This window comes from Scatophagus argus, chromosome 20 (assembly GCF_020382885.2).
Source record: "Scatophagus argus isolate fScaArg1 chromosome 20, fScaArg1.pri, whole genome shotgun sequence".
NCBI classification, from domain to species: Eukaryota; Metazoa; Chordata; class Actinopteri; family Scatophagidae; genus Scatophagus; species Scatophagus argus.
The window spans coordinates 1,960,931-1,978,328 of NC_058512.1; the positions used below are offsets into that span (position 1 = coordinate 1,960,931).

Genomic DNA, 17,398 nt, shown 5'->3' on the forward strand with positions numbered 1-17,398 from the left:
GAAAAAGACACTGTGTGATAGAAATACAGGCAAAAGTAACCTTAACCTACAACAACATGTCACAGTTTATGGGTGGAACATATGTGGTATCATTAATCGCAATCTGGATAGTTACTAAATGTAGTAAAGTAAAAAAGTTGAATATTTGCATCTGAACGTATAAAGTATCAGAAAATAAAAACGCTCAAGGTTCAAGTACCTCAAAATCGTACAGGAAAAGTACAGACAGGAACCGAAATGTGTGAGGGAGGAGCAGACGTATGCTGAATCAGCATATCGTTCAGCTTTACTGCAGTGCTGCTGAGGCATAAACGCTGATCAATAACATGAACTCTGAATTCAGCAGCAAAAACCACAAATAGAACACTGAACACGTCACAGAGGAGGATAAAGTCCGAGCAGAATAAGATCTACGTTTACCGTTAAGTATCCAGAAGTAACTACTACAAGTGATGCCACAGTACACAGAAACGTACTACAAACAAAGCAGAATACATGTGGCCAAAGTGCATCAAAAACATATTAGTGTAACGTCTACTACAAGTACCAGAAATGCCAAATACCCTTTCAAAATGTCACAGACAGTACTACAGTAGTAGGAGTACCGTGCAAGGTAAGCTAAAATAGTTGCCACTTTATTAGGTTCACCTGTAGGATCTGCTGCAGTTCGATACGACAGCTCTGCCATAAACGCAACCATCACAGCATTTGGAATGAAATGATTCAATTCAATATGTTCATCCCTGAGGTTGGAGATGAGGCTGCTGGTGTATTGAGATGTTGCTGTCATTCTGTCCCCATTATCTACTCATAATTAAACACCAGACAGTGTCAGCAAAAACTAAACACTACACTATAGGCATGAAGTAGGCTTTCTGGAGTGCTGTAGGTCGTACAGGTGTACCTAATAAAGTGGCCACTAAGGGTAAGCAGATTTAACATTCTGCACATTTTGGTACTTAAAGTTTCTGCTCAGCAACACACAACAAAAGATGTCCCCTCACAAACTTTTCCGCACTGAATGTAACACGCTGGTGTGTGTGTGTGTGTGTGTGATCAAAGTGTTTCCCTCCTGTTCTCCCTAAAGACATTGTTTTTCCCGAGTCGTCTCCGAGGACGACAGCCTCCAGCTGGACCTGCACTGGTGCGAGATGGAGGAAATCTAACACAGGTACCTGCATTTAGTTAGTGTGTGTGTGTGCAAAGAGGGGAGTTCACCCTGTTCTCCCACTGAAAGCATAAATAACCCACCCTTTTTTAAAGCTCCTGAACTCACCGTGAACCTGGTTGATCTCGGAGTTCTGCGACAGTATTTCGTCAGCCAGTTTCTGAGCCGTCGGCAGCACCTCTGTGTGATGCACTGTGATCAGGTACTGGACGAACTTCTGCAGCTGATCTCTGTTCATTTGGAAAAGAGTCTCTGAGATGGGCAGGCGCAGTTTGACCTGCTCGGGCTTCCGTACTCGGTACAGGGAGAGCGCCACGACGTGGGCGCAGTAGAAGATGTCCTTGTTGCCGCAGCTGCATGTCACTGCTGTGATTTTGCAGCGGTCGAAGCTGACGCTCACGTTGCAGACCAGCTCAGGCTCTGAGGACGTGGCGGGTTCCCTTACTGTGCCGCTGAGGTGAAACCCTGTACAGAAACACAGAGAATATTGACTATTAAATCAACTGAGTAGCATTCATAAGATTTTTTTTTTTAAAAAAATCGATATTTGTATCAGTTTTGTTGGATCAAAATTGCCTCTTTTTTAGCTCTGTTTTTGGTCTCTACCAACTCCTGAGGGAAACATCTGGCTCTTTAGCTGCTAAAGCCTCCATGTTCACCAGCTGGTGGAAAACAATGCTGTGAGAGGAGAGAGCACGCCAAAACCCAAATGATGAGCTCAAAGTTGCTAAGCTGCTCCGTAGGGGGGAAGGGAATTGCAGAGTTGATGGGTGAGGGTGATAATTCTGCACGGCCGTCAGCCATCTACTGAAATAAAAATATTGATTAAAGCCACTTTAAAGGACAAAAAACAAAAGGGACACTAACCTATAGACGACTTTTCTACTCATGCACCTTCTTTTCTGAAAACACCAAACTAGTCACTCAATGTGGTTCAACCTAAATTTGATACAGTCAAAGAAAAAGTGCTGGCAGGGTGAAAAAATGTAAAAGACATCGCAAAAAGACGCAGAGGAGAGCCTTAATATTCTCATTTCCTTTTCATTTCCCTTCCACAACAGCCCCAGTGCTGACCCTCCCCTGAACACCTCCACCCTCAGACGGGCTGATGGGACCATTTCACTGCAGGCACAGTGAACCTATGGCCCCCTCTCAGGCTAAAACATATGGGCCTGTGTGTGTGTGTGTGTTTGGGGAGGGTAAACATGGATGGAGAAGCAGATTTCAATGTGGACGTGACCTCCGTGTGTCTTCCTGTACTCGTGTCAGGTATCAGAGCCTCTGACTGGAACACAAAGCCTGATGCAGATGCTGTCTCATGTGAAGAGGAGGATATACACACCAAACATGACCAGGCAAGTGTGTCGTCATTTTCCGCTTTAACAAAAACCGATGACTCATGCAGATTTGAACACACAGCGTGGGAAACACAGCAAGTTTAAATATTAGGTCAAACCAGATGAGATGGAACAGATGGACGTGTGCTGGAGAAAGATGAGTATGCAGTGAATACTTTTATGACCAAAATTCTTCCGTAATGACACGATGCAGACCGACTATCTGACTTGGTGGGTTAGCAGCGATAACAGATGGCGTCGAAAGCTCAGTCAGAGCTAAACTTATGCAAAGAGTTTATCATACACTGTGAATGTGTGTGCTGCTTTAGTCTCACTGTTAGACGCCTCTTCATATCAGTGACACTGACAGAAGAAGTGAGAAGAAGCATGACACAAGCATTTTGACAGATCCAACAAATCCTGCCAAACGTGGCGAAGTACGCAGCGAGATTAACAAGGAGTACGGGCGAGCTGAGAAACATGTAACATGGCCACAACGTGAGGCCAGACAGTGACAGATGACAGACAACATGATTAGATGTTAGTTTGAACAAAAGAAAATGGAAAATGTTCCATCAGAAATCCCACCATCGCTCAAATCCCGTCTGTGGAGAGTTTAAATCAGCTGGGAACAAGTGCAGGTATTCAACCTCTTATCAGCTCATTAAAGGTGCCTCATGTGACTGTCAGAATAACGAGTGCAGTTCAAATGTCAATGTGACCACAGCGTTAAAAAAAACTAATTTCATTTTCAGACTTCAGTTTTTGCATAAACTAGATGTAACGTGTTGGCTTTAGGTGGATTTTATTACACACGGACGAAGCCAAGTTAGCAGTTCCCCACCATTTCCAGTCTGTAATTGATCTCTGACAGGAAATTCACAAGCACCCACAGATTAAAGTGTTTAAAGTGGTTAAAACACCTTCATCAGCTTCAGCCTTAACATGCTGAACATTAATGGATAAGGAGTATTGCTTTTGACACTTTAAAGTATATTTTGATGCTAATACTTTTGTGCTTGAGGAAAAATAGAAATGCAAACTCTGAGTTCTTCTTCCACCTCTGTGTTATAGTGCAGTACAGACGGTCTGTGGGCTTTCAGCCGTGCATGTGGTGCTTTAGGTCACATATGATCAGAGCTGGCTGGGGGATCTGATTTCCACTTGGCTCAAAGGTTCTCATGCATGTGACACACGCCACATAGCTGACACATATCAGCCCTGCTGGGTGGAAGAACGCTGTAGGTGTTTGTCGGCATATGCGGTGCGACTGTGTGATTCACAGCCGAGCAAAAACAAAACAGGTTGTAGGACTACAAGACAACAACCGAGAGTGAAACTTGTATAGAAACAGAGAAAACAAAGTGTCTGTTCTTAGCACTGCCTTTCCTGCTGAGCAAACACACAAACACACTGGATTGCACCACCAAGTCCACATCCTGTCTCTGAGACACACACACACACACACACACACACACACACACAGGAGTGTGGTGCTCTCCGTTACACAGCCCTGCCCCAGTCATGCCTGGCCCACAGCTGAACTACTGACGTAACAGAAAGAGAGAGTGACTCGAGGAGGAGGAGGAGGAGGAGGAGGCCGCTGTGCTGCTGGAAAAATCGGTATGCCCTCAGCTGAGTGTGTGTGCACATGCAGGAGTGTATGCTTGGCGGCGAGCCAAAGCCCTGAGCTCAGCATTCTGTAATGCACTTCCTCTCCCCGTGTCTGCGCTTCACAGCTTGCATAATACGGCGCTGTGCCCCGCATAGCAACCAAACTTAACTCCTTCACTCCCAGAGGAGAACAATACCAGGCTTTCTGCAGCGTCCCTGTGCTTTGATACTGATCGACAGATGAAAACTAAATGATTAGATTTGCTCAGTGCGTCCCTGCTGCACGTAACATACCTGATGAAATGACAAAAAGAATTAGTCTTTGAAAATATTTGCTTTCCTGCCAAGAGTTTGCAAAGATCCACTCTGGACTTGGAACCGGGAGATAGTTAGCTTAGCTTAGCTTAGCTTAGCATTAAGAGTGGAAGCAGGAGCTACCAGCAAGCCTGGAGGGAAGTCGCTACATCCAGCAAGGACACAGACTGTCGTTTTTATGCTTCACTTTTTGTACAGATTAAACAAACAAAGCAAAAATAATTCATTCAAAGTTCCATACTTGCCTGTAATGAGAAAATGAGATTTGTAGCTGCTGTAAGTAGTAACAGTAGTGACAGTGTTTGCTACACGTCTGCAAAATGTGTGTTAAAAGACAACCTCGTTGCATAAATAACATCACTCCATCAGAAAAAGTAAACTCCGTTGATTATCAGCCTCTCGAAGACCTGCTGATACCCTGAACACACTCGCCGGGAAACCGAGGTTTAACACTTCATTCCCAATTAAGCCTGAGGTAGTCGACTTAAGCCGTCTCTACAGAGTTCAGAGAGGCAGATGTCTTAGTGAGGAGGGGAAAAAAACAGGGTGGGTGTTTCTGTGACTGAAAACAAGGAAACAAGGCCAGGACATTAGCCCGCGAAAGAGCAGCAGCTCGGCTCCCTACAGAGATCCGCCTGGGCCTTCGTGCCAGAGGCTGCGAGCAGCATCGCCCACTGGATCTGTGGCTGCAGGAGGTCATTCTCAGCCATGAGGCCAAGGCCTTCATTTAATAGGCCTATCAGCACACAAAAAACCAGACAGACACCCCCACACACACACACACCAGTCAGCCATTCAGGCAGCTCAGCCTGCAAAGCCCAATCAGACGTAAGTGAGAACTTCTCAGCCAAGGTGTGTGTGAGAGTGTGTGTGTGCTTCTGATGACAATGGGGAACCTAATCTCTCACCCGTGGAGATGCAGAGGCACCTCTGGGGCTGTAGGAAGGAGAAGTAAACAACCAATCAATACTCATGGTGCGCTGATTACCATCTGTCCTCAGTGACTGGTTTCAGATCAGCTTTCTGTTTATAGTGCAGTTGCTAATGCTAACTGATTGCTAGTGTAGGTATCACGAAAAGAGACAAGAATCGGGCTGAAACATATTTCAGCTCATCGTCTGGATCATCTGTCACCGTGGGAATTGACACCAATTATGTAAAATCTCAGGAAAGAGAAGCGCCAGCTCACGTTCAGGCTTTGTTTGGTCCGCATGTAGTAAAACACTCTGCGCGTGAAGAGCTTGATGGTAGTGTCTTTTTAAAGCTGTGTGTGTGTGTGTTGTAAGGAGCTTGAGGATGCACCTCCACGCAAGCTCAAAATCAGGTCAATGAGGATTTGAGTAAAGTGGGTCAGTCTGTGTCCCTCTTAAGTGCCAACAGCTCCTTACAGTGTGAACGTGCTAATCAGTGTTCGCCTTGCTCAGACACACACACACCATAAATACGCCTGGCATTTATTGTTGTTTTAAAAGATTCAGACGGTTGTCTGCCTCCTCCTCCAATCTGATCTCCTGCTTTTGAAACAGAACTCCAGAATTAGCAAACTGCACCGAAATACTACAAGGAGGAAGGAGTTGTCCTCGACCGAGTGGACTGAAATTCCTCAACTCTGTCAGAAAAACGGGAGGCCGCCTTTACAACACATGAGAAATTGCAAACGGTCTCGTCACTCATACAAGAAAACGACTCTTCCTGAAGCTGCCATTTTACGGCGTCCATTTCGCCGTCCAATAAAAAAGGGACCTCGGCTGAAATTTGCGTCTAATTGCTGCCATTCAGGGCTCCAAACGAGGGCTGGGGGAAACTGGAGACTCTCTGAAACAAGCCACCGACTCTGCCCGCTAGTAAAAACCTCTCAGAGCTGACCCTGATGCTGCACGTTAATCGATCACTAAAACTACTGTCACGGGGGTCCTACGGCCTTAGAATGAAAATCTGACACCTCTGACAATTCTTTCAGGGTCTTATTGGGTTAATAAGCATGAACACTCAACCAAAATATGTTTTTTTAGGCTTAAAAATATTAGTACAGAACACAATAAAAGCTTTTCTGGTCATGACTGAACAGACCAGCAGACACACAGTAAGCTTTTAGCTTCAGGGGCCCCTGGAGTTCTGGGGCCCTGGGGAAGTTACGCCTGGTAACTTCAGCCTCGGCTTTAACGGACTGCTGAAACAAACAGATACACAACCTAACTGTGACCACAGTGTGGAGATTAACAGACAGTACGACCACGCAGTCCAGTCAGCACAGGTTCTATCTTGTTCTAACAGCCAGAGGTGGAAGAAGTACTCAGATCCTTTAAATACTACACAGCAAAATGATAATAAAAATACTTCACGCACTGTAAAAGTACTCAATAATGCTGAAAAATGGGCTCTATGAGAGTTTTTCTGTTGATCATTATTATTAGAGATGCATTCAAGTGTAAATTGTATTTTACTGTGATAGATTCAGATTTAATATAGTTTACATACAAAACATACAAAGAATTTGATATCATATTTCCATTATGGACAATATTTGCCTCTGAGATGCAGTTGAGTAGATGTATAAAGTTGCATAAATTCAAACTATTCAAGTCAAGTACGTCAAATTCGCACTTTATTATTTGAGTAAATGTACTGAGGTACATGCCACCACTGCTGCTGCCTTTGGGTGGAGCACATGTAAATGGAGTTCAAACTGGCCTTTAATGTTGCAATAACTCGCACTGAGCTCCCTGACAGAAGCTGCTCGTCCACGGAGGTCAGACAAACACATGCACTCTGACGTCAACGCGTCTTTTCTGAGACAAGTAACGGCCATCAGAGGTTTCACAGCAAGCTCCTAAAGGGACAGGAGAGGATTTTCCACCCCGTCTTTCCCCATTTAAGAGCATTTGTTTGAGTGCTGTCTGTTCCTGATGTGCTCGCTGAAAGTCATTTGTTTAGCCTCTGAGGACCATCAGCAGGCCAGCCAGTGCTTCTCTCCAAATGCATTTGTTCCCACTCTGGAGATACAGCTCAGTCTCCACAGAGCTGCTCACAGAGCTGCTGCTGCTGCTAATGAGCACAGGAATCCCATAAAGACATAAATGAAATCAAATATAAGCTTTTAGTGTTTGCTCGCATGTCAAGCTGATCGGAGTTTCTTAAAGTTTTCCAAGACGGGAGCGCTGTTTGCTACTGAATATAATAGTTTGGACCTTTTGTGACATTTCTTGGCAAGAGTTTGACTGACTAAAACAAAACATCTTGTTTGTTTGATCTGTGCAGGTTCTTCGACGAGATGCGGTGACTTCCTGCCAGGTTAGCCGTTTTCCCTCGCTTCCAGTCTTCATGCTAAGCTAAGCTAAGTATTCTCTCTTTCAGCTTGTGGTATCAATCTTCTCATTCAGCTCAAAAAAAAAAAAGAAAAAATCAAAAAATGTTTGACTACTCCGCTACTAATTAACTGAAGACTGAACTGTGGTAAAATGCATTTGCTATCTCTGGTAGCATTCAAAAACAAAAGGGCAAGTGTGCTCAGCCCTCTGAATTATTTATCTTTGGTTACACCAGCTGACAGAAATAACCAGAAAGTTAAAGGACAAAACAAAAAAAGGAAAAACCCAACATGGGAACAGGCAGCACATCAGTGAAGCAGGCCAACGAAAGGCCGGCGGGAGGACAACATTCAGAGAGCTGGAACTCTGTGGGAACAAACGGGGAACATCGGGTCTCTGGGTGAAGTCAGCTCAGAGGAACCTGAATGTTGTTGGGGCTCCTGTGGGAGCGTGATGGTGCATCTCCAGCTGTTTCTGCATTTCCCTTCAACGTCACCATTTATCTCTACTGCATCAGCACTCAGCATCTCGAACGTTAACAGGTGACTCGCATCTCTCAGATGACAGAGCATCCACACATACACAGATAAGAAGTCCCTGCTTATCTCGGTCGTGATGAAGACAAACATCCAGCTGGAGGGTGTAAAATCAAAGACGCATTTCTTCAAATGATGTGCTGTCTAGAGGTTGCAGCAGCTACAATCAATATTTTTATAATAATTATGTACGTACTGTGACATCTCTGGTAGTGGTGAACCTACAGAGCTGAATGTTAAGCTCCCCTTGACGTTATGGAGCTTTATAGTGAGTTTCTGCTCTTTGTTTACCGGTCACACCACAACTTGACTGTTTGGGTTCACTCTGTCTGCTGCCACAGCGTCTTTTTCAGCCGTCCACAGCAAAAAAAAGCTCTGAAAACCCTCTGTACACTACCTGCTGAGCAACAAACTGACAATTAGAGACCAGCTGGTGGAGACCAAAGCCAGACTTCATCAGGTGGACACAAACATCACTCCAACCACCAGCAAACCACCATCCTGCCATCTCGTAAAGCCATAAAACGTGTAGAAAATACTGAGCTCCAAAAGTGTATCTGACACACAAAATTATTAACAGAAAACGACCAAGAGGGAAAACCCTGCAGGGTTCTGCATCTGTCCAAACACACAAACACACCTGCTGTACACTGCAGCACAAGCCAACAAGAGCTTCTCTTCATGAGCACCAGTGTGACCTCCGAACTGACAGCAGTTGTCTCCCTGAGGTCAAACAGCCTGTAGTTGTGTTATATGAGAGTGTGTGCGGGGGTGAAACTTCCTGCAGGGACAGCGACAGGCAGGCACACAATTTCAGTATCTCAACAGAGTCAATTTTGGCCAAAAAACTGGTTTTGTTTTCAGTGCATCTGCAAATTTTAGAAACATTTACAGCCAATCAACCCAGAGAGCGACACCGAAACAAGGCCACATGTGGCGTCTGGGCGGTGAGGTGTGGTACTGAAACAGATCTGACTGGCCAAAGCCTTTCCAGTAAGTGTGTGCTGATGTCTTCACATTCACACACTGTATTTGCCCACATGCACATATGAATATAAAAGTGAGACCAGAGCTGCCATAAAGTGAGAAGCAAGGTCACACCTCCTTCAGTGTTAGAATAAATGAGTCAGAGTATCGGACTGAATTATTAACATCTGGCTTCTTTTGGCTTCAATAAACCAGATGTTATCAGGCTAAACAGAAGTTAGAGCACCTATTTTAGATAAATTAAAAATAGTGTTTATTATTTTAATGACTGATTAATCACCTGATCAGATTTATTTTATAGGACATCATGAGATGTCTACTAACAATACAAAACCACAAAATACTCAACTTACTACAACGCAAGAACAAGAAAAGGGCCGAATTCTCACACGTGGGGGGTCGGATCAATAAAATATTCTGCATTTTGTGCTTAAAAAGTTACAGGGACAGTTAAGCCCAAATGCAAAACTGCACATTTCCATTCACTGTCCTTTTAAGTAATTAGATGATTATGTCTGACTAATTTTCTTTCGACTAACTTATTGATTAATCACCGTAATCATGATCCAGCTCACGGTGAGTAAGCCTGGTTCAGATCTGCTGTGTGTCGTGTGTGTGTGTGTGTGTGTGTGTGTGTGTGTGTTTGTTGAACAACAAGCCTGACGGCCTCATCTGGGCTTGTCTTTGTGTGCCGTCGACTGAGAGCAGCCGTTTAACTGCTGGCGTGATGTCACAACAGCGTGTTTGTAAGAGGAAGGAATACTTTCCTACAGCGTCACGAGGGGAGGAGGCCCGGGCCGGGCCCCCCCCCCCGCTGTCAAAACAGGATGCAGGTCGCATCGTATCACGGCAGTGCATCAAGCCAGAATCACACACCCTGCAACCTTCTCTCTATGTGGACTAAACAGACAATACAGCCTGCTCGACATGTTGAGGGGGAATCGCTGTGACACAACAGGCAGGTGTGACAGGACGGGGAGATAAACGACGCCACAGTCAGGCTGAATCCTCATTCTGTGGAAGCTCGTTTCCACCAGTGTGATGAAAATAATTACTCAGCATCTCAAAATAATGAGGAACTTTCTCAGGGCAATGACATTTTTCAAAATAACCACTCGGTATCTTATTTTATTTTGAGGTGCTGAGTTGTTACTTACTAAAGGTTTTTTGATATTTTGAGAACCTTTTTCCCTATAATGACCTACAGAATCATTGTTTTGGCAGTAACGGGCTTCCATACCGTTCAACCCTCCTCCTCCTCCTCATCAATCTGCTCTATACGGGGTTATTTTGGTTCCTGTCGTCTCACGTTATCAATCTATTCCTGTTTGAGCACGTACAGCCAACAGGCTCTTCTGCTCGCCACAACTCGTTTACCAGCTGGAGCGGCCTTCCTGTTCAGCTGCGATGTGATTCGTCATGTCACCTCGTAGTCTGTCTTCGCCACGACTGAGCGCCTTACAGACACAAAACATAGTGATCATGATTATACCAACAGGCAGCCCAGACTCACTGATACTGATCTTCCTCTCTCACTCTGGTGGCAAAACGCAGTATCTGTCATATCCGTCAATATCTGGATAACTTTGTGGTACTTTGCCACACGCCAGTTTCAGGTTCTCTGATGAGAAAATCTGCTGCTTGTCTTTGTCTTACAGTAAGATGAATACTTTCAGGATTTGGTCTGTTGTCTTTTAGGATACACTGACGGACTGACGACCTCCAAAGAATCACAGAATTGATCTCACATGGTTCCATTTAAATAACTGACATTCAAAAAAGGGTAAAATTATCCAAAATGTCCCCCAAAAAAGCTTAGATTAGTAAAAATGTTGATTGAGAAAATTTTAGAAATTTATGTTTCATAAAATTAATCATTTGACAACCCCTGAGATTTATGTGGTGACCCTTTGGAGGTCACTACTACGACAGTAAAACGTTGATCTAACATCTCAGAGTATTAACGATTTATTAATGTCACATCTGCTAACTTTTCAGTCTTTTCAGTAAAGGGGATGTTGTTCTTCAGATGGAATACTCTTATTTTTGGTACTTGATGCAGATTAGAGAAAAGTAAGCAGTCGATCGTACTTTTCTTCTTTTACATCAGTAGGAGTTTGACTGCAGGGCGTCCTCAATGTTTCCTCCTCCTTCTGCACTCGCTCACATTCATCTGTTCATCCTCCTCCAACCGTCCGTTCCTGTCGCCGCCCCTCCCTGCATTAAAGCTCAGTCGGCACCTCGTTCGAGTGCATCTCGTTTCCATCACATGTACTGATATTACTCATCCTTTAACAGATAAAAACAATGACTCAGCTGCAGGTGCATGCCAGGCATACCCCGTTTGTGCAGAAACATGCCAGATGGGTCTGCAGGGCTTGTGGCGGCTTGTGGCGGCTTGTGTCATCCCTGAGGTGTGTGAGAGTTGCGGAGTTACTCTACTGGTTTCTTTGACACTAATAGAGAGTCAGGATGAATATGTATTATTATATTTAATAATCCAGAGTTAGTTTTCTCTGTTAAAGGGGCCCTCCACTGATGTCATACCTAAAGTTCACTGCGCTCGTCGTAGAGAAAACTATTCAGCCTGTGAACTGATTTGTGTGAAGTCTTCTGTGAGAACGTCACCCCAGAGGATGTCATCAAGTCAGACTGGAGATCTCAAGTATTGACAGAAAACTTGTGTTATCAATGTGGGGCGCAGAGTTAAAAAAGATGAGGGCATTTAAAAGGCAGGGAGGTCTTGAAGTGAGTTTTAAAGTCATGTTTTCTCTGTCGGCACATTTGCTATATCACAAACCAATATGATCAGCACATTACCTGGGAAAGTCTCTTGTTTCTGTGTTTCTTATTCAATTGACAGAAAATAAATCAACTATTTTGAAAACTGATAATTCGTTAATTATTTTTCAGGTATAAATGACAAACAATTGTAAACATTTGTTTGTTAATATGATTTCAATTCAATTCAATTCAGTTTATTTATATAGCGCCAATTCACAACAAAAGTTATCTCATGACACTTTCCAATTAGAGCGGGTCTAGACCAAACTCTTTAATATGATGATAAACTGAATGTTTTTGGGCTTGTTAACGGACAAAATAAGACGTCTGATGATCAGCTTGGGCTGTAGGATCCAGCATGTTTGAAGCTTGGACACATAAAATGAGATTAGTGGTGACTGAGAGCACTTCATACATGTGGCAACTGTTTGCCTGGAAGTGTTTGGACGACGGATGAACGTTCAAATAGTTTCAGGAAACCTGGTTTTGCTTGTCTAAATTTTAACACGCAGTACCTGTTGAAACTTCAAGGGACTCAGCCGAAAGCAGTGAGTCAGGGAGCTACGCTGAAAGTTGGGGAAAGGCCTGCAGCTACAGCTGAACCAGGAAAACAAGCTCATTTGCTTGTTATGACAGATACAGACATCAGTGCAAAACGTGGAGCATGCAAAGAGGCAGAATAATAAACTGAAAGCAGACGGGGATCCCCACGTGAAGACCTGAGGCAGTAGGCAGGAAGTGAATGGTTACAGGTCTCGTGACAACATTAAGGGGGGGGGGATCTGCATGTCGGTTCACAGTCGGTATGTTTACGTTACGTGACACACAGTCTGGGCTCTTGGTAAATTTGGCTAAGCAAACATTATGATGATTTCTCTCCCTGGGCTTAACGAGTGCAGGAGTACACACTGAGAGCAGATGGCTGGAGTGATGTGTGGCACAGCAGCCTCACATGCAGCATGAGAAGTGTGTTTAAACTTGAATTTGAGTTGTTTTGTGTGAAGAAATATACAAATTACATTAATACTGCACTGATTGTGTCGTTTCTTGTTTTTGGACATGTCTGTGGAAACCTGAGACATCTGGTGGGGAGTTTCCCATAGCAAACATTAACCAACATTTGAGGGTTTGACAGTTTTTTCCCTCCTTTTCAACAAGCCCACATAGCTCTGGTTGTGTTAGAAATGTAGAGCACGTGTCCCTTTACAAGCTTAAACGTTGAAAAGAAAAGTTGAAGCTACTAACAAGCACGCTACACGCTCACTGTCCTTCACTTTGAAACTGGGAGCTAGTTAGCCTGGCTCGCTACCGTTAGCACTGATTCCCACTGGATGTCGGCACCTCTCTTAAACTCAACTAAACTGCTGTGTTTTTTCCTGCATTATAGAAAGAACTGAGTCCAGCTAGCATTAGCAGGATGTCTTACAAGAGTCCACTTGTGGTGGTTGTGGCATTTCACTTTTCATTTTCATTTCAAAACTAGCAGCTCCACTACAATGAGTTTCTGCTCAGGAAGGAAGTGGCGGAGACCAACAACAGAGCTAAAAGAGAGTGAATGCTTAAACTGATATTCCACAAACACAACTGAATGAAAGCTAACCTCCCTCTTTAACTACTGGACGTGGAAATTATCAGCTGTTTGCTAACAAGTTCCCAGCATCACTTTTACATCAACATTCATGATTAGTAATCATTTAGAAAAAATCTGTCATTGCAGGTTGATTGACTGGCGACCAGTCCAGGGCGAACCCCGCCTCTCACCTGTAGTCAGCTGGGATAGGCTCCAGCGCCCCCCGCGACCCTGACGGATAAGCGGTATAGAAAATGGATAAATGAATGTGTGTCATTGCAGGTTTAAATTTCAGCTCAACTTCGGCTGATGTTGATGTTTCGGTTGTTTGGGGGGAGGAAGGAGGAGTAGAGGAGAGCAGAGGAGAAGCATCAGTCTTCATTAAGCTCACTCTGGCTGTGAGCTAAGGTAACAGCCTCTGATGGATGATGCCTTTAAGTTCCCATTAAAAGGTAAGCATTGCTCATAAGCAGCTCCTGATTTACACAATGAGCCGACTGCCCCACAAAGACAAAAGCTCAGGCTTCTCATCCAGCCTGCATCTCCCAACACAGACCCTCAGCAAACACTCATTTTCATTTCCAGCCTTTTATTCATGAGAATTGAAATGATCAAGAGCATTTAGTGTGGTTGCGATGACCTCAAGAGATGAGCAATGCTCATGCTTCAAAGATTCACCTGTTATTGACTAAAGTGGTCTGTTTTGCAGAGCTGCGGAGGACCCAAGGGCGCTACTCCCCGGAGACCGCCCCACGAGTCCCAGGGGTCCAGGAGGGTGAGGACAACGGCAGGCTTTGACTTGTTGAGACCATGTAGTTGAACAAAACTCCCCAGACGCCCCCAAGAATAGAGACCACTCAAGTGCTTTCAACGAACTCTAAGATGCATCAGCTGAAACACCAAGCCAATTAATCAATTAGTTGATCTGCAGACTAATAATCAGCGACTGCTTTTTTAATTGATTCATCATTTAACTGAACAGTCCCCAACTCCAGAGTCTAAAGTGTGGGGAGTTGCTGCTTTTCTTTGTCTTGGACAATAGTAAACCTGAACAGAACTGAGTGTTATTTGACCAACAGTCCAAAACCCCTGCGTCTGTTTGTTTATATCAGCAGCAGCACTATGAAGAATAAAACGGGATTCATCGAGTCCACTGAGGGCAGACGGAGGTAAACTAGTTACCCCCCCCTCGCCATCCGCCTCTCTGCTACGCCTCCTCTCCTCTCCCTCCAGTTGAAGGTTAATGATGAAGGACTACGGCAGAGGAATACAGATCAGGGAGACGTGGATGGATGCGGCAAGAGATTCTGAGCTGACTTAACTACTAACCCACCTACGCCTCAAAGGATAAGGTTAGTGATATTCAATACTTTTCCTGTTGTCGATAAATGTCATGACAAAACCCAACAATAAATTGATCCTACTAACATTTATTACGCTTCTCTGTGCCTTAAAGCTCCACTGTTGTCCCAAAACTACCGAAGACACGTCTGATATCTGTAGTTTGTTTTGACTCAATCCCACACAGATCTGTCCTGCTGCCACAAATGCTCACTAGAGCACCCAATATGAATTAATCCACCGCTGAAAGTAGTCCCTAAAAATGCGCTATTTTGGAGTAATGTGTGCTAAAAATGACAGTTCCCGGCAGCTTTGGGAGATTACTGAGCTTCTTTGTGAGGTGATTTTAAAGATTTTTTCAGTAGGAACCGGTGAGCTTAGAGCTAAAAGTCACAGACAGAAGACGGAAAGCCTTCAGAGATGCACAAAAAAACCAAAATATTTTCAGTTCTGGACTTTTCATGGCATTTTTGGCAAATAGAAAAAAATGCAGAGTGTCAGCGTGATCCTGTAAAATCAAATGGAAAAACGTAGCCACATTCCTCTGACCTGGAAAATACCTGGGCAGAACTCCAAGACTCCAGCCAGCAACAACAGGAAAAACTCAGACTCAGCTGCAGGACATTAACATGTACTGCCTCTTAATTTTATACAAGCGTGGTCACTGTAGTGTGAAACCATTTTTCAAAATGGCAGGTTCTGCCAATGACTGGTCTCTGTGAAATCCAGCCGAGCGTTTGTTTCAAAGCACGCGCCCGATGTAGCTCCAATAAAAATTGATTTTGCAGAGCAGAAGCATATTGAGGTGCTATGCATACCCCATTAATGCTGATCAAGGCTGAGCGTGGTGTGTGTGTGAGCATGTGCCCTCGTCCTCGGCATGCTTACAAAGCTTTGAGTTATTCAATAAGTGCGCGCCGATTCATTGATTCTTCATAAAATTGCAGATGAGAGAGCGAGCTGGCAGTAATCAGTGTATACAAGAGGCCTGAGGCTTCATATCAATGTATTTCCAACTTAACTGGGGACTGCTTTGTCCAACTGGGGACTAAAGCTGTGTCCCTGTCTTGGAAAAAGGGGGACGAAATTTGCAAAGTGCTGATTGTGGGGTCAGCGTATGAATACGCACTGTCACCACAGTAAGAGGCTCCAATCAATGTGACAATGTGACCCGGGTCACTCAGAATTATCAGCCGAGTCCGAAGCTCTTTTCAGCTTCGTGGTGCTTCGTGCACACTACCTGCTCAGCACCCGACAGCAAACACATCCAGTTCACGATGAATAGATGGTGAACATAGTGGAGCACTTGGCAGATAAAAGTACTGCCCTCAGGAGGTGGCGGAGACCAAAAACAGAGCTTTAAGAGAGCAAATATGGGATTTAAATTCATCAGGTGGACACAAACACAATTCCAAATGAATGATTATGTTGTTTTGGAATTGCTGGATGTTAAAATAAGTAATTGTTCAGGTCATATCAACTCAAAAGGTGATTGGGCGAATGTGGCAGAAATAACAACTTGATGAGGACCCACCACAAGTTATCTGGTGACCTTTTGGAGGGACCTGACCCCTAGGTTTGGACCCAATGTACTAAACTAGCATAGACATAGAAAAAGTCCAAACTGGCTCCACCTCACGCAGCTACAACAGTGAAATGCTGCCAACAGAAACACTCAAATGTCAGTTAACAGTACTGTTTTTATTGCGAAACAAATACTTTTGCTGACTTCCTTAAAATACATAAAGTACAAGTTGCTTTTGTCAGAGTATTTTTAGCTCCGGGGTGGCGACTGCACCACGTCCCTGGATGATCGCGTCCCTCTCAGGGCAGAGTCAGCACAGCTTTGGCTCGACTCGTCTCGTCTCATTCCAGTGGTGACAGAGGAGCACCAGAGAGACCCGGTGAGATTTCACTGTGTGGTGACAGGATGCCGGACCAAACCCAACGCCTGAGCGCAGCAACAAACCAGACCGCCTCTTAAATATCACATGAAGAAATGTGAGGAAAAGTCCAGATTACACAAGACTGGGTGGACGCGCTGTGAGAATCCACAGACTGCAGCGACAACCGACTCCCTATCAGCCTCTGTCAGTCTGTGAAGCAACAGCCCTGTGACAGACTTGAGCACCGAGTCTCAAATTCTGCACTTCAGTGTACAAAATGACAGTAATGTCGATGTAAACTCAGTTATAACCATGAGTTTTAATTGGTGGGCTTGTGCAAACACACATAAGCCCAGGAAAGAGAGAGCAAAGGGCCTCAGTAAGTGTGGGAGCAAAGAGAAAAGTTTTCATTCAAGGATTTTTATATTCCAAAAATCTAAACTTTTGCTTTAAAAGTCTGACACTGTGGGCCCCCGACAGAAAAAACTGAAACACAACAACACCCGCTTTTATGATGAAATTACTGACAAAAACGGACAAAGTTAATTTTAC

General features: G+C 44.3%; 1 protein-coding gene across 1 annotated transcript in view; it reads right to left on the reverse strand.

The window, feature by feature from the left end:
* zswim6 (zinc finger, SWIM-type containing 6) overlaps positions 1-17,398 on the reverse strand; it is a 36,634-nt gene that overhangs the window by 13,147 nt on the left and 6,089 nt on the right. Inside the window, exon 2 of the mRNA XM_046374474.1 lies at positions 1,277-1,633. Within this exon, the coding sequence (XP_046230430.1) occupies positions 1,277-1,633 (357 nt within the window). The remainder of the gene's footprint in view (positions 1-1,276; positions 1,634-17,398) is intronic.